Raw genomic sequence first — 25,054 nt, forward strand, 5'->3', positions numbered from 1 at the left:
CAACAAAAATATTTATAAATATAAATATACAAATATTTATAAATATTTAAATATAATAACTTTATATTATGTTTAAATATTGTCATTAGTCTTTTTAAGAAAATATAGTATTATTAAATTTCTTGATTCTTCATAAATCGTTCCGAGTTTTAATTAATTTCTATTGTTTCTTTGAATGAAATATTAGTCTTTTATTGTATGGGTATAGGTGCTTTAATAATCACCTTTATAATACAATAGAATAATGTACATACATCGCAACATAATTAGACATTATTCGTGCTGGAACAAATGAGATTGGAAAAAACTACGATACATCGAATTAATTTGATAAAAGATTAAATTGGAAATGTAAAATAAATTTCTCTTATTTTATTTTTGAAAAATTTTTGTATACTTATAAACGATTTCCTTTGTTTCAAGGTAAGTTTTAATGATATCGCATATATGTATACGTATAAATTAATAAATCCATTTCAACAACTAGAATGATTTTTTTATACTATGAAACTTAATATTATATTTAAATATTTACTTTAATCTTTTTGAAAAAGTAAATGTAATTTTATTAAATTTCTTAATTTTTTACAAATAGTTCTTTCCGAGTTTTGATTAATTTCTGTTATTTCTTTGAATGAAATATTAAACCTTTTTACTTAATAAAACCTTTAATAATCGCCGTTACAGCCGAATAATGTATATCGCAGAATAATTAAACATTATTTGTGCTCGAACAAGTGAGAGAAAAGAAAAATTATTAACGTCTAAAGATGATTTTCTCTTGAGAAAATCTCGCACGAAGGGACTTCTACATTTTTTCATATTACTTTCTCACGTGGAGTCGTCGTCGCCAATAACGAATCACCCTACACGCGACCTTCGCGGCTAGAAGGTTGAAGAACTTTCCAAGGGACACGTGATAGAAATCGCTCCTATACTTTGATACGTGCCTGGTGCACAGAGCGGCGATTTCAGCCCCAAGTTCAGCATCTTCTCACGCTCGACTCTCGCCGTTGTGCCTCTAAAATCTCATTATTTTTTGTATCGGCAAGCGATGAGAAGTGCACGCGCGCGCGTCATGAGAAAGCCGGTAAAGAACGTGATGCCGAAACTACGCTGCGAGACTTTTCTCACGATTTCGGAATCCATCGCCTCTAGGATCGTCTTTTTTTTTGAAGGGACAGATTTGTTGGACCCAACCGAGTTTATCGTCTTGGCCACACCTACGGCTGTAACGTGAAACGACCTGAAAGATATACGACAAAAAACGACCTAGGACATAAAGAGACACTATAATTGTCTCTTCTCTCTTGTTTCTTGATGACTCGAACAGGGTTGAAGTAAATTTTTAAGGCTCCTGAATAGTCGCCGCAGTCAAATTGAAATCTTGCACGTCATTTGTAAATAACGGGAATTTGGATAAAACAAAATAATGAGATCGCTTTAAAACACTTGTAAAAGTGGATTTAAATTCTGCTTTTCCCTCCTGACAATCAGAAAATAGTCATAAGAGGCACGTGAGATGAAGTCAACTCAGCCAGGAAAACACATGGACAGCTGTTAAAAAGGAATGAAAAATATGCTTTTACGTTAAAACAAAGATAACTTTATCTGATCCATTTTTACGATTTCGGTAACGAGTCAAGTCACATTTTCACAATGAAACACATAATAGCGAGATGGCGTGCAAGACACAACTTCATCGTTAACATGTCACTTTTCATACCTATTGATTTTAATTTTTATCGAGGATACTACATCGCTAACGTTAAAGAGTTTCCGGCCGACTAAGAATCTTAACAAATACGAATCTTAAGAATCCTAACAAAATTTTATTTTACGTTTTTAATAACATATATTAATTTTAAAACTTTTATTTCAATAAAACAAGGCGATTAATTATTTGACGCCAATTATCCAATTTATTAATTTAATATGAATAATTTAATTTAATATTTTTTGCTAAACGTGCTATTGTTACTAAAAAGTAATGAAACCCAGAAAATTGTACGCATTATTAAGCAGAAGCTTTCTTTTAAATTCGATACATTCCCTTTGAATTATTATTTACTGTTACTTTTTTTTTTAGACGATACTGATATTTTCATCAAATTTCTACAATGCAAGAAAACGAAATAATGATGTTTGTAAAACTTTTGTAAAAAAAATGATATTGTTTTAAATCTCTGTGCTCTATAAAACATCACGAATAACAATAGATTCAGCGGTAATATCCGCGCTTTATCGGACGGATTAGCCGTTCTAAGTAACGTGCTTAGAAGAATCAGGCAAGCATAGCGAGATGGTAGTCGACCTAAGCTGCACTCTCGTACGCTAGGAACAGCCTTGGAATCTGAAGGTCGTTCTAAACCTACCGGACAGGATTCAGCGACCGGTCGAGCGCGCCGATTCCCGCGGCGCTTCTTCGCGTATTTTGCTCTTATTGCTTGGAGACCAAGATACCAAGTCAGCAAAGAAGAAAGATTTTATACAGGAGAAACCTGGAGATTCGCGAGAGCATTATATAGAAGTGTTCAAAATAAATAGATGATAAAAGATAGTACGTCCCGCGATTCTTTATTCTCTTCGTGGTAGATTTTAAATTGTAAGTAGGGGAGAGTTGCTGAATGCGTCTCGGTTACCCAAATCGTATTTTATCAATATTGTATATTTTTTTTATTTAACATTAAGCAACATTTAGATCAAAATACAATACATACAATAAACGAGAAATGAATTGTTTAGAGAAAAATTTAATAAGTTACATCCTGATTTATACGTGCTATACTAAAAATTCACCATAACTAACATTAATTTTTAATCAATTTGCGATAATACAATTTCATACTGAATTTTTATGTTTTCATGAGAGAGAGAGAGAGAGAGAGTTTAATGTAGAATATTTTACATATATTACGCATTTGCAATTATTATAAAGATTAAATCGATATTTTTATAAAATCTATCAAGTTTTTTGAATCATCACAAATTTTATTATAATCAATGATAGTAATTTAAAACTGATAACTTATAAAATTACTAGTTAATATAAATAAAACTGTGTCAATTGTAAAAATAAATTTAAATCAGTTTTATTTTGACATCATTGTCTTTCTAGTATTACCTATTATTCATCAATTATTAAATATTTTCGTTTTTTTTGATAAATTATAAATAAAATAGTATCAGTTAATAAAAAATTCCTTAAGTTTTTAATTATTTTAATTTCTAAATTTGATATTTTCAAAGGCGATACGATTTAGACGATTGCTTGCTTAAATTTTACTTTTGCATGTTGCAAAAAATCTTATAATAAATTAATTTGTTATTGATGAAACGTTAACTATTGTAGTATAGTGATAGATACCTGAAACATCAAACTACAATTTCAGTTTTTATTTGCGCATAAAAATCAGATGAAAAATATAATAAAAAATAATTTAAGTGCACACTGGGCAACTCTCCTCTATTTGAAATTTAGCCAACTTTAAATTATATTTGAATAAATGTCTGCTTGTAAATTACGTTAATACGTACGGATGAAAAAATTTTACGCTTTTATTATCTAATTTATCACGAACTCTTTCTCTACCGCGTGTCTTTCCGTAAAAGAATTACTGGGTAAATTCACTTCTTAAACCAGAATTATCTTAGAAAATTCAAAAATCTGTAATTAACATCCAGTTAGTATACCGTTAGTTCAACGAGCGAATGTACGAAATTCGTTTTCTTGGCTCATTAATCATCGTCAGCTGGCACGTGAATGAAGATGTGAAGATTAATGGCTCGGCAGTAATTAATTCTGATCCAGTGATAACGTGCTACCGGTCGAAGACGATCGAGTGGAATCTTCCGCCTGATTAATGCCGCAAGATCTTTGTCCGCTGGCCTGCAGACGAAGTGCAGGTTGATTTGCGCAAGCTGCTTTGATCTGCATTTCTGATCTTTATCCACAAATATTTGCTTCTTAAGTGACCAGTAATTATGGGATCGAACGATAGAACTGACGATCGTATTGTCGATTGGAACGAAGACGCGAGCACGTCCCACGGTCGAATCGAACCTGCAGCTCCCTGAGCGTGCACATTTGTCTCGCGCCCTGCGACCGGACAAGCGACAAGCCGGCCAATGTACGAATGAAATGTACGTGCACGTGCGCGTCGCGTTTACATTCGCTGTTCACGTTCGTATACGAAATGCCGCTACCACTGCCTGGGAATCATCGATGTTTCCCATACCCAGCCGGTCTCCGTTCTCACCGTAAAACCAACGGTTCCCAAAGCGCGTTCGTGAGAGAGTCTCTGTCTTAAATTCGAACCCTTCAATTTTCACGCGGATTAATTTCAGCTCGGACTACGCGATTCTCTCTTTATTCCAGTTTAAATATAATATTCATAAAAAAATTGTTTAACATTCATAGAAGAAGTATTTAATTTTAAGATATTAAAACATTTTATTTCATGTCTTTGTTCTTTAAATTCTTAAGATGCTTTAGTTTTAAACGAAATTTAAATTTATCACACTAAAACGTTTCAAGTTAAAAATGTTTCAGCTTTAAATTTAGTGTCTTAAATATGATTTAGAATCGAAACATTTTCAATTATTTCAAAAATGAAGTAAACATTTTAATACTTAAAAATTAAACACTTCTTTTAGTGAGTGAAAATACATTTATTTTATTTTATTTTTTATTAGATCTGTTGTTTTGTACGTACTTTAGAGCATTGGAAGTTTTGATTAAAATGTACAATAATATTGTTCATGATACGGGCTACAATATGTTATAGCATTTTCATTATTTGTTTGGAGACACATACAAATTCAGAAGATTTAACATGTGCGTAGAAAATTAATGAATCGTCGTAAATGCGTAAGTAACATGTAAGTACGCGAATATATCGAGCATTCTCGTCTCCTGATTCACTTTAGCCAAATGTGCCACTTGTCTAAGCATGACAGCTTAACCCACTTTCAGATTCGGCACCTCCCAGTGCATCATACTTCCCTGTCAATTTACTTATCAATTTAGATTATACCGTGTTGGAGCTAATTACCTGAAAACTCACAATTTTATTCCCGTACTTCAAATTTGTAAGAAACAGAAGCTTATTTTCACAATTCCAAGACGTTCTCTTCGTCGTTCTCTTTATTAAAAAAAAATAATGTTCCGTATGCGACTAAATTATTGTAACAAACGTGATGAGGTTTGATTCTTTTAAATATTGTTAAAAACGTCTTGTTAGTTTTAAGAAGAATTGTTTGGCTGAAGAAGGCTAAGTAAAGCCGAAACGTACCTTATGAGTATAATTAAAATTTATTATTTTCTTTAAAATAATGATAATCATTTATATTTGAATTACATCCTTTGTCGCTTGTTAATTTTGACCGCCTTATTTACTTGTATGTTCAAAAAAAAAAGATTATGACTTTACAGCCTTTACATAGTTATTTTTTAATTTACCACATTTTTTTGCCAAAAATGTATTCTATTACTCTTAAAAACTTTTACTTACAAGATATCGATATCGCAGAGTGCATAAATATGAAAATACTACTGCCGTCGTTCAGATTTTAACATCACAATCGCTATAATCGTGGATCGCTTTAAATTACGGGTTCCCCGCCTCTAAAGATTTGGCTGCGCGCTCTATTCGATTCCCGGTGCCGGACGGGAGCACGACCACACCCGTCGAGCTCATGCTCCCCTAGTAAAGTGATACAGTTTATTGGACTTCTTCAGATCGGAATGCGGCGTCAATGACATCCTTATCTCGATACGATAGAGGGAAAAACAAGGAGGAGGGGAGAACAAGTCTGAGCAGTTAATTCGGAACGCGTGTCGTATGCACATGACACTTCGCATGTCATTGTTCGCACGTATTGCAGTCCCGCTTCTCGTCGTACGAAACTGATTACATGACTGGTATACCAGCTGCATTTTTATGCCACGCTGGTGAATTGACTATGCCCAGCTAGTGAGTGTCGATTGTTACTCTCTCATCGTCAGATTTGTTCGCAAGTATTAAAGAAAGAAAAACATTTGCAATCGATAGAACTTATAAGCTTGTGTTCAAGTATATGCCAGTACTAAAAATCTACAGTTTACGTTGCGTATACTATATATTTGCAATACTTACAGTGAATTTTGAACGCAGACAAAATATAAAGTACTTATAAAAGGTACTTTTAAAATAGACAAAATATACGGACAAGTCTCTTTTTTGTTTCCGAAAGAAATTAAACGGTGTTGAGAAAAATCATTAAAATTAAAAATACTAATAGAAATATATATATATATATATATATATATCTCGTATTCTGCAGGTTACATATTCGATAAAATTTTCTTTACGTCGATCACCAAACGACCGTGTAGCCACGAATACGATTGAACCAGCACTGATACGATTGCAGTTAGATGTAATAAACATTTTCTTAATCCTATTATTTAAAAAATGCCACATGTGCCAGTTGAAATAAAGGAGAGAATTGGAGACCGTCACCGGAAGGGAACGATAATATCGACCGCTCTTGATAGTTGTTTCGTTCGCCGCTACGTCGCGTGTTTTCTCGTATTTCAGTTTCACCCTGTAATGCTATATAAAGCCTGCGAAAAATTATTACTGTATCGCTTCTCGGCTCTTTGAGCTAAGATCAAATGTGTAGTATCTGTTCTTATCAGCTTAATATCTGATACAATCCCCATAGGGGATTCAGAATATTAAACTGATTTTTGGGAAAAAGTGAGAGTATGGAGCTTGCTCCGTCCTCGCTATGGGTCGACCCGATCTTGCAGTGAAGTCGGGATCGGCCTTGTTAAATTACTCTAAAATAAAGAAACTTCCTTTATCTAAGTACTTTAAATATTTTTCTAATTTATATAAAGTTTATTAAAATTATTCTAAGGCACAGGACAAGTCCACTTCTCTGACAAAAGTAAATCCAATGATTAGAATTTATGAATAGTTTATAATCAGGGTATATTTACGCCATATAAAATATAGAAAATCTATATCATTACGTGTGTATTCAATGTAGACTATGTTTTATGTATTATATAAACAATAATAAATAAATTATAGAAAATACAGATTTTACAATTAGAAATAGTAAAAATTTTTCATTTTTTGCTTTTAACAAATATATCCTTATTATATTAATATTAAAGTTTATATTAATAATTTTATAATTAAATTATGTATACTTTTTCTATATTGTTATTATCCAATTTATATTAATTTATATTGCTTGTACGTATTATCTACATGAAAAAGATTCGTGTAAACATAATGTAAACAAGACGTAAATGTCAATGTAGACATAATCTTGAAATTTTAGAGTACAACTTTGAATTACATGTAACTATAAAAGTAATTTAATTTTGTGATATTACAATTCTTCTTAAAAAAGCTGTGTTTAAGACCGGCAATCATGCGGCGCACTGTTTGAGAAGAATCTTGGCTGAGGAAGTAATCACTTAATGTAATCGTGGGACAGTGTTTCCGAAATCATTACTAAATCCTCCCTTAGAAAATTAAGTATATAAGTTAGAAGATTAACTATATAGTTATATAGCCGAACCTCGATGTAACTCGAATCTCAAGGAAAGTGCTAAAACTCTTCAAGTTGTAGATGTTTCTACTTATTGAAATTTTCGAGTAAAAGAGTTAATTTGACTTACGGAGGAATAATAATTTTTCGATTATAATAGCTTTTAAAGAAAAAAATTCAACTTTTGACAGTAAATTATTGATTGCATTCATGTAATAAATGTAATTATTATAAATCAAATATCAGGCTATTACTCATGGTTATTAGAAAAATTTGTAATTTTAATGATGTGTTAATAAATTAATACATTGGTTATTAATGACATTGTCGACAGTAATCAAAGCAATACGTTAGCCTCAATATTATTACATCTTTCTATAAAATTTCGTAAAGCGTTTACTCATTTCACAACGTAAACGCAGAGACAGTTAAAGACGCGGAAATGGAAATTATTTGTTAGTTTAACGACAAACGTGTGGCTTACTTGGACATGCATGGTTAAAAAATAAGAGCTGCGACAAGTGTTATCGTATGTTTTTCAGCGTCGTTATAACACATAGTTACAACTTCGAGTTATAGAAGCAGACAATGGAAAGACTTATAGAGGTAAACTTCGACTTGTAGAGATCTGCTTACTTTAAACTCGAGTTACAGAGGGTAAAATAATCTGAAAAATAATTCGAGTTAAAGTAGGTTTTGTTTCGATTTATAGAAATTTTCCGCAGCGTAGCGGAAGGGAGTAAAAATTTTCGCCTTGTAGAGGTTCAAGTTATTTGACTATATAAAAAATTATATGATTAATTATATAAGAAATATATAATTTATTAATTAGAAAATTTTTATTTTAAACGTTGTATATACAGCTGCTATACTTATACATATATGTGTATTCTAGACAGGGCTGGGTAAAAGGTATTTCAAATACAAAATACAAAATATTGGCAATTTTATTATTTCAATTATAAAATACAGAATGCTGGCAATCTTTCGATTTGAAATACAACTTATATTTTGTATTTCAAATCAAAATTGCCACTATTTTGTATTTTATAATTCAAATGATAAGATTGCTAGTATTTTGCATTTCGTATTAAAATATTTTTCGACAAGGCCTCATTCTAAAAAGATTTCACACATTAATACACAAAGTTGGCGATAGTTAAGCCAATTAATGACGCGAAAAAATCAGCCGAAAATAAATTTAGAGACATGTTTGTTTCTCGACAGGTCATCAACTGACGGTTTTCAACAGCCAGTCCACTATTCAGGTAGGCGGCCGTTGGAATCGCAGTAAAGGCAGAGTGGAAAGACCATTTCTAGGTATGATAGCCGGACTGGTCGTCAACGGTGCCAGGATTTTAGAGCTGGCGGCGGCCAAAGATGGCAAAGTTACAGTTAGAGGAGACGTGCAACTTCTGCCGGCTGGAAGTCTTCTGGATCGCGCTCCACCGCTACAAAGAATGCAACAGGTGTGTTAACTCTCGAGCTAATTGCGTTGAGTAGTGTTCAAAGTAATTTCAATGGCGCAAATTTCAATAATTAATCTGATTCGTGTAGACACCGGCGTCCGGCTTTCCCGGCGTCATGGACGACCTCATATTCTCCGGCGCCGGAAGTGGTTGCGCCGGCGATGACGAGGACGAGGAGTGCACTCCGATTTATGAGTCAGGTTCCGGTAAGTGTAAGTAATATTTCCGAAGGCGTAAGTAATCTATTCTGCACGTTTTCCCCGCAAGGGAGTCTTCTTCCCTACATGCGCGTGTCTTGCTGCGTAATTTTCGTCTGAACGTCAATCGCATCTCGTATCAATGAATGTTATTTGACTTTTTTTGCACATTTTCCACAGAATAATATATTATATTTATAATCTTTTACAAGAAAAGAAGTGTTAATCTTAAAATATTAAAACACTTTTTATTTCCGTTTCTGTCTCCATTTCTTAAAAATTTAAAATTGTTTTAATTTTAAATGCTGTTTAGATGTAAAATACCTCTGTTAAAGATTTCAGTTTTAAACATTTTAATGTTTAAAATTAAAACATATTTAAGTATAAAACATATCTACTTAAAAAACGAAGACAAACAAAATACTTTAATATCTTAAAATTAAACATTTTCTTTTTAAATGTTCTTGATGATTCCAAAGGCACTTTCTCTTTTTTTTTCTTAAATTTTTTTTTGAAATATACCGCATGATTTTATTATACGCGGTATTTAATTGTAAAACAATGTTTAGTTGGATTTAATTATAATTAAAAATACTCAAAAACTATGTGCTATCTACATGGATTTTAATTTATTACTGTAACTTCGTACACGAAAACGTTATTGTTTCGATGTTTATCAAAGAACTAATATGAAGTAAAAATTCAATTATAAAAATTTAAATAAAAATAATATGATTTTTATTGTAACTTTACTGAAAAAGAAGTTTTTAACTGTAAGACATTAAAATGTTTCATTTTTGTTACCATTTTTTAAGTATTTAAAATTGTTTTATTTTTAAATATTTATATTTAAAGTAAATATATAAAAAGTTTAAAGCTATTTAAAGATTTTAGTCTTAGTTTAAACGTTTCAGTATTTATAAGTCTAAGCATCGTTTAAAATTAAAAAATATTTAAAAAACAAAAATACAAACAAAGTATTTTATATGCGATATTCTATCAAATGTTTTAGTATTTTCAAATTCAACATTTTATTTTCAATAATTCTCAATGAAAATACAATAAAAACGTGTCTTTAAACGGTCGTACCTAGAGCTTAGTGTTGATATTTATTCGTGTAATTTTAAATACCTTTCCAAATTTACTAATCTTGTTCTCAATGATTTCGAAAGTAATTTCTTTTTTTTTTCAATTTTTATTCTTTCAAAATATACCGCAAGATTTTATCATTACATGCAGTATTTAATTGTAGAATAATTTTTAATTGGATTCAATTGTAATTACAAATTCTCAAAATTATGTGTCATTCATTTTGGTTTTAAATTGTTGGGCCATAAATAATGTTTATACATATACATACATACATACATATATATATATATATATATATATATATATATATATATATATGTAAGCATTATTTACTGTTTCGATGTTCCTCCAAGAAGTAAGTTGAAGTAAAGATTGAATTCTGAAAATTAAAAATTAAAATAATATGAATTTTATTGTATTTCTTACAAAAAGAAATATTTAATTAGATATTAAATAAAAGATATTAAAATGTCTTAATTTTAAACGGTATTTAAATTTAAAACACTAATATTTTTTTCTAGTAATATAGATTAACTAGATCTTAATTTAACAAACTTTTATTTCTTTTTTACTTATTTTTTAGTTTTTTGTATCTTTCTCTAATAACAATTTAAAAAAAATAAAAAGAAAATTAAACTGAGATCAAAGTTAGACTATATTGGCGGAAATGGACATTAAAAAATGTTTACAACTACAATCTTCACCATATTATCCATGTTAGTATTTAAATTTAAACACTGTTTAAAATTAATCGTTTTTAAGTATTTAAAAAATCAAGGTAAAAATAAAACATTTTAATATCTTCAAATTAAATACATTTTTTTGAATGTTGTTATATAATTATTTATGCAAATTAAAACTATACAATGTATATATATATATATATATATATAAATGCAAGTTATATATTAAATTTACATATACATAAATAAAATTTATATATCCGAGTACGTCATTAGATTTGCAACAAAATTGTCCTTTACAGTTTTGCAATAGAATTATTAGATCAAGATTTATTAATAGAAAACTTAGTTTCTCACAAGCGCTCGCGAACCAGTTGCTTCATATATAAGAGACTGAGCATCGATCGCGAGTGTGTTGTATGAAAGGAGAGACGTTTAGCACTCCCCTAGACAAGGATGGACACACATATGTAATGGTAGGCACTGTCGTCATATGGCGACACTACCAAACATTTTTTTCATTTATTAAAAATGTTAATAAAATTTGTTTGCAGAGCGTAATATTTATTTAAACTTTTAATTATTTTAGTTAATTTTTTAATTCTTTATAAATAAATTGGTTATATCTATTCGACTGTATTCTAAAAATAAATCAAAAAAATTATTGTTGTTAATCACAGCAATAAAGGATTAGTTACAACTAATAATTAAAGATTTAGAGTTTTCTATTTCTTCCGTGTGTTATAAAGAGATACTCAAGAATAATTAATAATTAAAATATTTCAAATCTTATATAACAAAGAAATGATTATACAAAATTTGGGATACAGATCTAGAAATAAAAAGATAGTATGAATTAATAAATAATTGTGCGCGTACAATTTTCCATTAAATACATTAAATTTAATCGGCTATTACGTAAACTATATAATTCTATTATAACTATATAATTCTATTATAACTATATAATCAACGGAAAAAGTTGTTTTTAATCCGTTTTAATTTCACATATTCAAAAGTACAGATCATATTTTATAAAACTAATTTTTTAATGATATGTAATTTTCTGTACTGATGAAATATGTAGAATTGTATCAGTTAATTAAAATTAAAATAGGAAATGAATTTTCCAATTGATTGATAAGTTTCGCAAAATTCCTCTCAGGCTGTCATTGATATCGATTTTTTTTTCTCCTCACGCACATCGCATCACGTGAAGGGCGTCCCCGTTATACATTCACGCATCACACATACACGCCCATACACACGCGCGCACGCCCACACACTCAACCTATTATACATCGCATGTATCGCATGGCATGGCCACCTTTTCGTCTTCATGCTCGCCCGGTTGTATCTTCGATTCATTTACATATTTAGGATCGCCGGTCGGAGAGATAAAGCCTGACAGCTTCCTCCTCTCTCCTTCCAGCAAACCTCTTGCGACAGACTGAGGTCCCGCTCCAAAATCTTCTCCGACTAACTAAAAACTAAATTAATATTGTCACGTTAATGAGACGCGATAAGCGAATGATGGTCGAGTGTTACATATCCGGCTGCTCTACAACGTGATGCGGTAAATGCGAAATTTTCGCGTGATCCAATTATTTCGGATTTCTCGAGGAAGATTCTACTTAGAATTACAACATTTAAACTTTATAATATTATTACTGTTTTATTTTTGAATGATTTTATAATTAACGGCGTAGCTAATAATTATTATCTTTAATTATCGTCCGATATTTAGTGAAATAAAACTTTAGATAGAATCAAATAAGAAATATACTTGCAATTACTTTTTACGCAGGGATACAGTGCAGAATACACGTTTTTGCTATATTTAACTAGTAATTATTCTTTGTATCGTACTATACATTTCAATTTCATATCTACGTAATACGATCACATGTCTTAATAATTGCTTCTATTTTTAGATGACATCATCACACCAGTGTACGTGGCACCCACACGATTACCGACGACATTGAGGCCGAAGCTACACAAGGAAAATATTCAGGAGCGTCCATCCTGCGACGATGAAGAAGACTGCGAAGAGGGCTCCGGCGATCCCAGAACAACGGAGGAGATTTTCGTCACCTCGGCCACTGGTCCGTATTCCAAGAATATCGTTCTACCTAATTCCCGATACCTTGCATTCATCAGCAAAAAAGAGCTACAAAATGCAATATGTGTTTCGCAAATCCTGCATTCATAAATTCCAAGGAAGAGGTCTCGCAAATAATCATAACAAACTTATCTCCAAATCACTTTAATTCATATCTATAATAAAATTAATATCATGTAATATTATAATATTATTATAATATAATATATAACGTAACATAATATTATATATATATATATATAATATTATATAAAAAAAAACTTGTAAAATCTCATGTAGACGAGTATCGATCGATCTTATCGCTCTCGGTCATCGGCTTAAAATATAAAGGACCCTCCACTGCGGAAATACGACGTGGGCGTCTTCTTCGTGTTCGCAACGACTTTTTGTGACGCGCGCACCAGCCATCGCCTACCATGAAAATAGCACCACCCTGTTGCCGGGGGCGACATTCCTTTCAGTAATAACATTCGCCCCGTCGAGTCACTACGTCAAGCCGGATATGTTGTCCTTAATTGTGCCCGAACGTAAAATCACGTGGAAAAATCTTTGAAATCCGAGATATTCTCTTTAACGCGAACCATCCGTAGAGAATTCTTTTCGCACGTACGTATATCTGGATAATTAAAAATTTCAGTGTGCGATAATATACACATATATATATATATATATATATATATATATATATATATATATTGTGTGTAATTATTTAATTCTAAAATGCTATCATGGATAAATTTTCATTCAAGTTCAAATTCAAATTTATTACGGTTTGGTACTAAAATTTTAATAGCTTAAAATTTCATAACACTCAAGATTTTGTTTACACTAAAATAATGTCAGTTCAGTTATTTCAGCATCTTGCAACCTATACAATAAAAAACAAAGTAAAACAATTTTTTAAGTATAAAAGAATACTTAACTGCGTGGGTGAATTGTTACCTGAAACAGTTAAATTGTCAAAAATATGAATAATATTCTTAAGGATTAAAAGTCTTTATTCAAAAATCAATGTCCAAGCATAACAAAATCTCATAATCACGTAATTTAAATTAAAAAAAAATCCTTGTTTGTATATATAAAGAGTGTCTCACAGTTGTAACGCAAACATATGTTACAAGCGGTAGTTTAGCAAAATGACTTATCATCAGGTTTCCGAAGAGGCTATGAAATTTTCTACGCTGCACTTAAAAGTGGTGTTTAACTTTAAAATATTAAAATATTTTATTTCTGTCTTTGTTTTTTAAATACTTAGAAATGTTTTAATTTTAAACGACGTTTACTTTAAAACACTAATGTTCATTTCTACCAATGTAAGAAATTTAATCTCGGGTTTGAATATATCTTTTATTTTTTTTTTTCAATTCTTAAAATCTGAAGAAGTAAAAAAGAACTAAATTGAGATAATGTTTTAAATCTAAACATCGTTTAAAACTAAAATATTTTTAAATGTTTAAACAACAGGGATAGAAATAAAACATTTTAATATCTTAAAATTAAACGCTTTTATTGAGTGTAGACGATAACAAATTCGATATAGTCTGCAGACATTCAATAATTTTGCAATAATATTGAACGTCCAGGAACCATATGAGAGATAGCAACGTTTAATCTGTGAAACCAAAGATATTCAAAATATTTGGAAAGGAAGTGTTTAATTTGAATAATTTTAAGATATTAAAATATTTTATTTTTGTCTGTTTCTCTAAAAATGTTTTAGGTTTATGTGATTAAATTCAGAACTAAAACAAAACTTTAAAACTATTAAAAGGTTTCAATTTTAAATGTTTCAACGTATAAAATTTAAACACTATTTAAAATTAAAATATTTTTTAATTTTTAAAGAAACCGAGACAGAAATAAAACTTTCTTATCATAAAACTGAACGTCTCTTTTCTGAATGCACATGAGTAAACGCAAGACATGATGCGCGCGTAAAGTACTACTTTCGTCCGAGACAAAATCAACAGTTGAACTAGATAACTTGGCACCCTTCCTCTGCGAACATCTCTCTCAAGTACATTTGCATATTATACGATACGTTCCTGACGCCCTTGGGACCGCTTGGCTGGCAACGTTCCTGCTTACGCACGCGTGAATATTTGCCGGCCTACGCACGCGTAAATATTGCCGCCTCCACACGTTTCACTTCCCGTCCCTTTCGCTTCCTGTGCCCTACTCCCTGCTTCCTCCACCTCCTCATCCTCCTCCTCCTCCTCCTCCTCCTCGTCCTCCTTCTCCTCTATCCGTAACATCATCCCCTCCGCACGATGGAACGAGGCGATAGAAGTAGCTCCCTGTGACGCATTTTTTTTACCCTCTCTTGCTTTCTGTGACAGATATCAGCTCGGTAACGTACACGACGCCCCGTGAGTATTCGACGAGCCATATCAGCACCCAGACGACGTCGACGTCGTCGACAACGTTGAACCGCGACGTAGTCACCGTCTCCGTCCAATACAATGTGTCAACTACAGACCTCGAGACCAGCCATAGCAGGTGCGTGCGTCTGTCGGCAATGAACGTTCGCAGCTGGGACAATTGGACAATCGTTCGCTCATGCACATCGATTAGTCATTACGGCAGAAGTCGCTTTAGCCGTTTTTTCGCGTCCGTGGAATTGCCGTGATGTTCATTTTCTGCTGGAATCACGTCAAAACACGTGGAACACGCGATCTCAATTGTTGCCGGATTAATGATCGTTTATAATATTCGCAGAATTCATATTCTTTGCATGACATCGGAAAAGTCTCTTAATTTGCAAGCATCATTGACCAAGCAATCTCAATTAACAGGATCAATTTGCTTCGTTAATGTAAAACGATCAATAACTTTTTCATGGATTTTTAATTGTAAAATTATTTCATGTTGAAAAGAGGCAAGTGAGCCTGAAACGTGTACATGGTTTGGAATTTAAACGTTTGGTTATAATTATATATTTTTATCCATTATTGCTCTTTATTGACATGTTTAATATTTTGCTATTGCTTCGTTAATTTAGAAAAAAAAACGAGTTTTTTGCCAAAATTTTATTTTTTCGGAAATTTGAGAACATTACACAGAAAAAATAAACACGATTGAATTAACAAGATACGTTTGGTTAAACAAATAATACAATAAAATATTTGGATAAGCAATCAAAACATGATAATTTAATTTACGGATTCAGTTAACATATTCTAATCGGATTTACAGAACTTCTAATATATAGGAGTATGTGGCACTGTAAGCATTAGATGAATGCGGTAGCGCTGCGTTCTATTTTTCGTCAAAACAGAAGTACACAATAAAAGCCAGTATTATGAGACTTTTTCACTGATATTCTAATAAAAGAAAATTCTCTTTCTAGTCACCAAAATTGGTTTGAAGACGAAAGCAAATGAGAGATGTAGCTTAATTGCACAGTTTTTAATTCTGTACAAAACTTAATTCAGAAATCTGATAATCCCTATAAGAATTCTCTGATTCATTCTGAATCCGACATTAAATCCGCCTGATTTTTAATTAATATAATCAGATTTCTTTCAGTACAATCGTAATTAGAATGCATGCAACATCAGATTTATCTGGTTATTTTAATGAAAATTATGGATCGTTCATATTTTATCAAAGATTGTATCCACATTTCAATTTGGTTCTATCAAATTTTGTTCAGTGTAGTACTTCATTATTACATTCGTTTTTCTCCAAATTGTTCGCAAACAAAACCGTTCTTCTTTTTCTTGATTTTATTTTACTTATTTATTTATTTTGGAAAATTAAAAACATCAGTTTCGAACTGGTCATGATTGAAATTAAATGGTCGTCGCTTACGTTTTGCAGCAGCGTCGTGACGCATCGATCGACAACCGTGACGACGCAGACAACGACAACGGAGATGACGGAGCCGCCACCGCCGCCTCCGCCGCCGGTGTACCCGCCGATGCCTACTCCGCCCAAAAACAACAATAATAAGCGGATCACGTCCGAGGCAGCGGAGAACGCCGCGCTCATAATCGGAATCATCGCCGCCGCGCTGATAGCGATAGTTCTGATCATACTGATAATTCTCAAGTTTAAAAATCGGCCGGAGACGAGCTATAAGGTGGACGAGACGAAGACGTTCTGCCAAGATCCAAACGCGGCCCTGCTGGGCGCCGCGGGCTCCGGCCAGCCCTTCAACGGCGCCTTGAAGAATGGCGCCAATGGCAGCAAAACTAACAAGAAGCGAGAACTGATAGACATTAAAGAGTGGTACGTGTAAAAGGGGGGCATTCCCCCATACCGAGCAGGACAATGCCTTGTGCTTGAGGTTTGTGTACAGGAGGTATAGCCAAGAAACATGGTTAGAACGCACCACCTTTCGTCACCTTTCGTCGTTGAAAAAGCTCCAGGATTAAAAGAGGCAGAGAAGATTAAGCGAAACGATCCTTTTGAATCTCGCGCTGCAAAGAAATCAGGGAACATTCACGATGAAACATCCTTACCTGCTAAATATTAAACTCTGCTGTAATTTCCAAAAGGATTCCGAGATTCCAAGGATCTGTCTCGACTGGCAAAATGCAAAAAAGTGATCGAGTATTCTTCGAGAGAGTCTCGTTTGAGTTGCTCATTGCATGATAGACGATCTTTCATGGGGTGGCCTCGTGAAATATCCGATCGACGGTGAATACGACGTATGTAGTTGCGCGTGCGAAAATGGTTTTTCGATTATAAGTGAGAAGAGGCAGAAAATCCCCGCGATAGCTTACAGGAAGACCGGTGTAATAAAAAAAGGATCACAGTTTATTAAAAATTCTCTGTTCCGTACGAGAAGGATGGAAACGCACGAGAGACGATCAAATATCCTTGATTAAAGTACATTTTGTAAGAACTTTAAGCTCGAGATTGATAGGTCGCATATTTAGAGGAAAGAACGTGTTTACTCTTCGAGGAAAAACATAATGAGTCCGCGGACTACTTTGGAAAAATATGAAATCATTCTTTAATTCTGTTGAAGCAAAGTCGATCACACTTAGAAAGGTCCGTCGAACTGCTCGCTCTCGCAAAGGGAACCAACGAGAGTCACGAGGTACCGATCTGACGTTGCTCCTCTCTTTTCCTCGGCGCGAAATCTCGGAACAAAATTTGAACACGTGGCAAGAATCGAGCATCGATCGCAAACGTTCGAAAGGATCTTTCCTTTCTTTTCTTTTTTTATTTATCGCAAATTTTTTCAAGCTGCATTCTTCGAATAACGCTTGCTAACGCTGTTCGAGTCTCTGCTATAATTAGTAACCAATAGCAAAAGTCAACATTCGGAAAATAAGTGTTCGATACGATTTCCCCGCGAGGAACAAAGAGGAAAAACGAACGCGAAAGAGGTGAAGTTAATCGAAGGAATTAATTAAAAAGAAAGAAACGTAGAAAGTGATATTAGCAGTGACTGACTCGAACGAATTTTAGGAAGCAACTTGCACCGATATAGGCTGTATTTTTATTGTTTTACGAATTTTACTTCCAACATCCTCTTCGTAAGCGCGATGTTAGATCAAGTAAGTCGGGATATGTATTAATTTTTAGTTTATGTATCTTTGTATTTATCTGTTTATTTTATAGAGTTGAATTATCTATTCATTGAGAATTAGACGATAAAATGTTCGAGAGTAATGTGTACAATCTTATAAATAAATAAGAAACTTGGAGAATCGCGCATAAATGTTTCATACCGTTTATTACTGTAAGATTTTATGAATGTTATAAATGCCCAGAGTAATTAATAATCTGTGGAAAGAGAACTATAATACGCATTTATTTTACTTTATTTATTAATTTAATAATGTAGATATGTGATTTATGTAGATTTAATTATAAAAAATGATTGCACGCAAGTAATATTATAATTTTTTTGGTACAAAGTATACTTTTGCTAAAAAAAAGTACGTTATTTAATTATACTTTTCTATATAATTAAACATTTATAGCTATTGAAATAATATAAATTACAAGATTAATTATAAAATGTGATAAATATATATATTTATATAGGTATATATGTATATTTCCTTAAATCGCTGATGCATTATAATCAATAAGACGTTTTTAAATATTATTTATACACACATGTTTTATAATAAGAAAAATTTATATTACGTTTTATGTTCGACACGCTGTTTATGAGAATAAGATGTTGGAAGTGAAACGTTAAGGGCGAAAGTGTCGTGATCGAGCGATGATCGTATTCTATCCTATTCATACATTTATTATTGTATAGAAAAGCGAGCAGATAATATATATGTATATGACACACACATACTTATGGATTATGTTATGCGTGTATAAATTGTTTGACGAATTAAATAGATTTTATTAAAGTCTGTTTTGAGCGAAGAATGCATATTATAATAAGAGTTCTGTTCTCGAGAGATTCGAGTGTAAATTCGAGTGAAATACATCTAGCGAGGAATGTCTAAACTTATCGAGATATATTTCTATCTCGTACAAATATATTATTTCTACTGCACTGCATTTGTAAACGAGAAACACTGGTTTCATTAACTATAATCTTTGCACTTACGAACTCATTTATAAATTATGATATTACATTGCCAAGAAATTATTGGAAAAAAATTAAATTTATTACACTTTATGGAAACTTTGAATTTTTAAAAAATAGCTTTGTCTATAAATAGGTGTGGTTACACGTGGAAAAAAAAGTGTTCAAGTTTTAAATATTAAAATGTTTTATTTCTAGTTCTGTTTTTAAATATTTAAAAATGATTTTGATACGGCGTTTAAAACATTCTAACGTTTGAAACCAAAATCTTTATCAGTTTTAATCATTGCAGCGCTTGAAATCTAAATACTGTTTAAAACTAAACGAAACATTTTTAAGAAAAACGGAGAACAGTTTCTTCTAGAATGTATCTTGGAGAAGTGATGGATTGCTCTCGATGTTCAAAGTTAAAATTAGTCATTTTAAACACAATATTTTTTTTATGCACGTTTAACGTAGTTGACATGTTGTTACGTGCTAATTAACACGCTCGATATTCCTCGTTCATGTATATTGCACACTCGAACGTGTTTCACGCGAGATTGTACGTAAGTGGCTCTTATACATACGGAAAGTATCTGTAAGTAATCCGAGAGGAAGACAAACTTGACGAATAGGTGATTTATATAGCATATATGCAAATATGCTTATACATAAATACAGGGTGTGTGAATGCAGTATTTGCCGAAACGCGTTAAGTTGACGTTTGACCGAGTCGTAATAATGACGTCGAGCATATGATTGCACGTCGCAAGTGCACCGAGTCGTTTCTACTAAATTGCATCGTCTTCTCCCAAATTGAGATTTACGATACGCTCGTTTTTATACAGGTCCTGGGTATCGCGTGTCATTTTTTTTCTCGGCTATAAACCCCGCGAAAAGTATCACAATAAGTGTCACGCCATCTCTGTTAAAAAAAAAAAAAAATATATATATATATATATCAGAATCCAAGATTCCAAATTGATACGAGAATTTATAGACGAGGATACCAGCGGTACTTCGGTGCATCCTGTATATAGCTGTATGTTGTTAACTTAGTATTACTATTAACAAGGTTAATCGTTGACGTAGTTGGCGATAATAAAGATTTTTTAAAACCTATTCTGTGAAGCCAAGATCAAACAAGATACGTTAAGGATCGCAAGACAATTTATTATCCCCCCACGTTAGGTTGTATTAATATAATTAATCAGTTGTATGGCTAATGTTAGTACCATTGTTTTATTGAAACGATTTATAAAAAATACGTGCGCCCTTATATAAACTGACACGTAATAATCTAATCATTATTGTTATTAACGCAGTTAATCTTTAACAGAGTTAATGAAAATGAGATGCTTAGTTTATGGAAAACAAAGAAATAATTCAATGAATGACAAGGAAACGCATAACAATGATAATTTTTAAAAACGACGCGATATGAAATTTATAATTTTCAATAACTTTGTTTTATACATGATTAGTAATACTATCGAGCAGATATGAAAATGACCCAATCTGACAGTAACTTTTCGGTAAATTACGATAAATTATTTGGTTTTGGAAAGCTGGAAATTTAGAAAAAATTTTCAAACATAAGAAATTTTAATATAAAACTTAAAAGGACCATTTAGGACGAGTCTTTAGGATATAGTATAAAACATTTTGTTTAACTCGTCCACAAAATATTTTAATGCAATCTACTGATAAAGAGCATGTAGTAACTAAGAAATTAGGTAATAACTAGCGAAACTTGAAATTGATTTTTTTATTAGAATTTTCAAAACAAAAATTATGGCAATGCAATCTTAATTTATATTTTTCATACAACCGCACTGTGCAAACTTAAAGCATTTTTATTGATTATCTTATTGTTTTAGCGCTAACATTAAGATATATAATTAAAAATTTTTAATATAAAAAACAAAAACTTTAATTTACAATTATTTATAAAAAATAAAATAAATTTTTTTGTAGTTACATTACTGTAGAAATATTTAACAAAGATACAGAATTATTTTAAGTAATGAAATGGCCAAATTTTTAATTGTTAACTAAAATTTAAATTTATATAAAAAATACTAAAATTTTTAATCATATCACTCTTTAAATCTTGTGCATTATGTTCTGTTCACTCATTATCAGAGGCAAAATTATCATAACAGTGCATTCTCATTATAAGAAACATAATTCACGGGGAATTAATTTTATCAATTGGAAAGTACAATTGACAAGAATACAGAAGATTGTTATTTTATTATATTGATTACTGTGGAGAACATGAATACAATTTATTTGCGCATAGAACTATCAACGGCAATAAATTTGGCCAAAATTACCAAATAAATTACCGTAATTTTATCGTAATTGTCACATTGCATCTATAATTTTACATCCCTACCATCGAGTTATTGAAAGAAACTGAGAAAAAATTTTAAAAAAGAAAAACTAATCAGTTTTACCAATTACATCTAATTAAAAACTTTATTTAAATTGAATTAAGAATAAGAGCAATCTCTTTAAGAAAAGTTAGTCACGTTTGTTATTACTTTTCGTAATTATCACGTACATACAATTGTTTCGAGGTAAAAAGAGTCGATCGTTACTATTAACGCGGCTGACAATTAACATGGTTAATAGTAATAACAAGCCTCAAGGCGACAAGAAGCAATAAGTACTAATTTATTCCGGACTTAGCATTTAAACTAATCTAAAATGCAACAACACGCTTCGATTTCTGAAACGTTGCTCCGCCCAACTCTCGTGACTCTTCATGTACATGGAGAGTCCTGTTCTTGTCGGTTACATTTTTTCTTTTACGTTCTCTTCCGTGCAACCACGGGAAGCGTAAAAAAGTGCCACCGGGAAAAACGAATCTTCACTGGGCGTACGGAACGGAAGAAAATGTGTGCAAATTGTTGTTCAAATGCACCTGCACGCCAGAAATGAGTAAAATACTAGGGGATGTTTCAAACGAAATGAATATGTACATTTACATAAATATTCCTCACAATTTTCTGCACACGGTCATTCAAGAGAAGCATATGAATAATTCGATTGTTGCCTAACCATACAATATACACAGACATTGTAACGGAGTAAACGCTGCAGATTAAACACAGTTCTTAGTTATGTATGAAGGTTATAGTTCCTGTGAAATTGTTCCCCTAGTGGAACAATTTTAATATAATTTCGATGAAATGTAGATGACATTTTGATGAAAACTTTGTGTTCATTTTAGAGCCTTGTGACCAGTGCTTTTATTAAAATTTCATAAAAGTAAACAAACTTTCAATGAAGCAGCAATAATAAATTATTAAAATTTAAATATTTCAATTCTATTTGCAACTTTTTATTACATTTTTATTAAGAATTTATTATAATTTCAAGAAAATATTTTTATACTTTTTTTAAATTAAATAGTATAATTTATAATTTTTCATTAAAATTTCATTACATTGAAACCTCATTAAAATATTATCTGTTCATTATTAAATGCAGAAAATAAATGCTAGCGAAATATAATTAAAATTTCATTACATATTCATTGAAATTGCATCAAATTTTAATGAAATATCTAATTCGTCAAAATTTCATTAAAGTTTAATTAAAATTTTTCTACCAGAGTCTCATCTCTCTGAATCTCTTAATTTGCAAGAAAGATTTGCGGACATCTGTAAAATGTATATATTGTTTTCAACGTATTAATCACATTTCAAGAAATTTGTTAGACACTCCTTCAGTCTTTCACAAGAATAAGAGCTTATTATTCTCTCGCGCGATATTCCCGACATTTTTTGTACGACGACTGGCAGAATAGATTGATCGATAAGCGTGTCAATGAAGCGAGCTACCTCTAATATTTGAGGATGGAGAATAGTACTTTGCTCATCACTGGTTGAGACTGTCCGTCGGTGATTAATTGAAGGTGAAAGAAAAACGTCCGATTGTTACAAAGTGCTCTCGAATATTTTGTAAATCGTGATTCTTCTTCTGTAACGCACTCTTCTTACGAACGAATCGTCCTTTAGACCACGCTGCAAGATCTCAAAATCGATTGCTAGTACCAATAGCTTCTCTATCTTCTTTCGTCTCTCTTTCTCTCTTCTTCTCTACATAGCTCATTCACCGTTTTTCCTCGCGGTGAAGTAACAGATATTAAAAAGTCGATAATGCACGCATCTCGAAGTAACAATCCTCAGGGAAGAACAATTAACGCGATCAATCGGGATTAATCGATTACCGACTTATTAGCAGCGATAGGTGTTTGCTGATTGTGATTTTTTCCGAGAGTGTTTGATCCCTCTATCGAATACTCTCTACCTAAGTGAATGTCGTTCCGCTTTAGCTCAATTCACAGATTTACAATTGTCCATTGAGAATTTTGTCAAATTCAAAATATAGATCTAATTTTTCAAATTGGTCCGTATTACCATCCGACGAATATGTCGATCTTCAATGAGATTACGATAGATTCAACGCGGCGAAACGCGCCACGTGCACAATCCTGCAAGCTGACGCTTTGAATAAGCTTCGTTAATCTTCAATCACGCAAAAAAAAGCTTGGATCCATTATCGAAGCGAAAAAAAGTGCCGCTCCCGATCATCGCGATCTGCATTTCGCGCGGATCGTTTTTACGCTTAACGAGACACAATAAATCTTAAACTTTCTCGTCTTCGCTACACTTGCAATCGTTCACCCCACCCGCCCAATCTCCACCCCACCCCTTGTCTTATTCCATCTCTCAAAGGTCATTTATGAATAAGCAAATCAATGTGTGGATTTTGTACATATTTCTGTGGCTGAAACTTGCGTGCATGGGCAGTTTTAACGATACATCTCGATAACAGCGAGATATTTTGTGCAAAGAGAAAGTTTCTCTTAAACTATCATGCGCCTTCGTTTAATAATTGATTGAACTTCAGGATAAATCTTTCGAAACAAAAAAGTAAACTACATATTATTACTCAGAAAAGAAGTGTTTAATTTTAAGATATTGAAACGTTTTATTTCTATCTCCGTTTATCTCAGGCACTATTTAAAATTGTTTTAGTTTCAAATGGTATTTAAAATATTAAAATATTTAAGATATTGAAGATTTCAGTTTTAAACGGTTTTCTTTTTATTTAAACATCATTTGAAATTAAAATTAACATTTTTTAAGTATTTAACCTTCTATTGCTCTCATATAAGGCAAACGTTCAAGTCGCTTACATCTAATTTTTGTAATTGCATAGATAAAAGTTGTATCTGAAACTTTTTGATTTTTCACTTACAACTTTCTAGATTATGTTGATATTTATTTAATCATTTCCTCCGTTTATTTTCTCAGTTTTATTTAGTAAAATTTTTACTAAAAAGAAATTTCAAAGTACTGACGCGTGATACATCTGAGCGAGGCACTCGTGGCAAGATCTAATACGTATAATCGACGTGATTT

General features: G+C 31.9%; 1 protein-coding gene and 2 non-coding genes across 8 annotated transcripts in view; all 3 read left to right on the forward strand.

The window, feature by feature from the left end:
• The window catches only part of LOC105196291 (neurexin-3), a 502,597-nt gene extending 484,459 nt beyond the window's left edge, over positions 1 to 18,138 (forward strand). For 4 of the 6 annotated variants that reach the window (XM_039447938.1, XM_026137070.2, XM_026137067.2 and 1 more), the window contains 5 exons: positions 8,779 to 9,020; positions 9,109 to 9,232; positions 12,927 to 13,100; positions 15,457 to 15,616; positions 16,940 to 18,138. In XM_039447938.1, coding sequence (XP_039303872.1) covers positions 8,779 to 9,020; positions 9,109 to 9,232; positions 12,927 to 13,100; positions 15,457 to 15,616; positions 16,940 to 17,360 — 1,121 coding nt within the window. In that variant the 3' untranslated portion in view covers positions 17,361 to 18,138. The remainder of the gene's footprint in view (positions 1 to 8,778; positions 9,021 to 9,108; positions 9,233 to 12,926; positions 13,101 to 15,456; positions 15,617 to 16,939) is intronic. The other 2 variants (XM_026137068.2, XM_026137071.2) reach the window with 1 other exon arrangement.
• Positions 6,628 to 6,821, forward strand: LOC113004252. The gene has a single exon (XR_003268933.1). It is a non-coding gene; the product is annotated as a U2 spliceosomal RNA (small nuclear RNA).
• LOC113004254 lies at positions 11,405 to 11,510 on the forward strand. The gene has a single exon (XR_003268935.1). It is a non-coding gene; the product is annotated as a U6atac minor spliceosomal RNA (small nuclear RNA).
• Positions 18,139 to 25,054: the final 6,916 nt, after the last annotated feature.

The sequence above is a fragment of the Solenopsis invicta genome, chromosome 4 (genome assembly GCF_016802725.1).
Source record: "Solenopsis invicta isolate M01_SB chromosome 4, UNIL_Sinv_3.0, whole genome shotgun sequence".
NCBI lineage: Eukaryota > Metazoa > Arthropoda > Insecta > Hymenoptera > Formicidae > Solenopsis > Solenopsis invicta.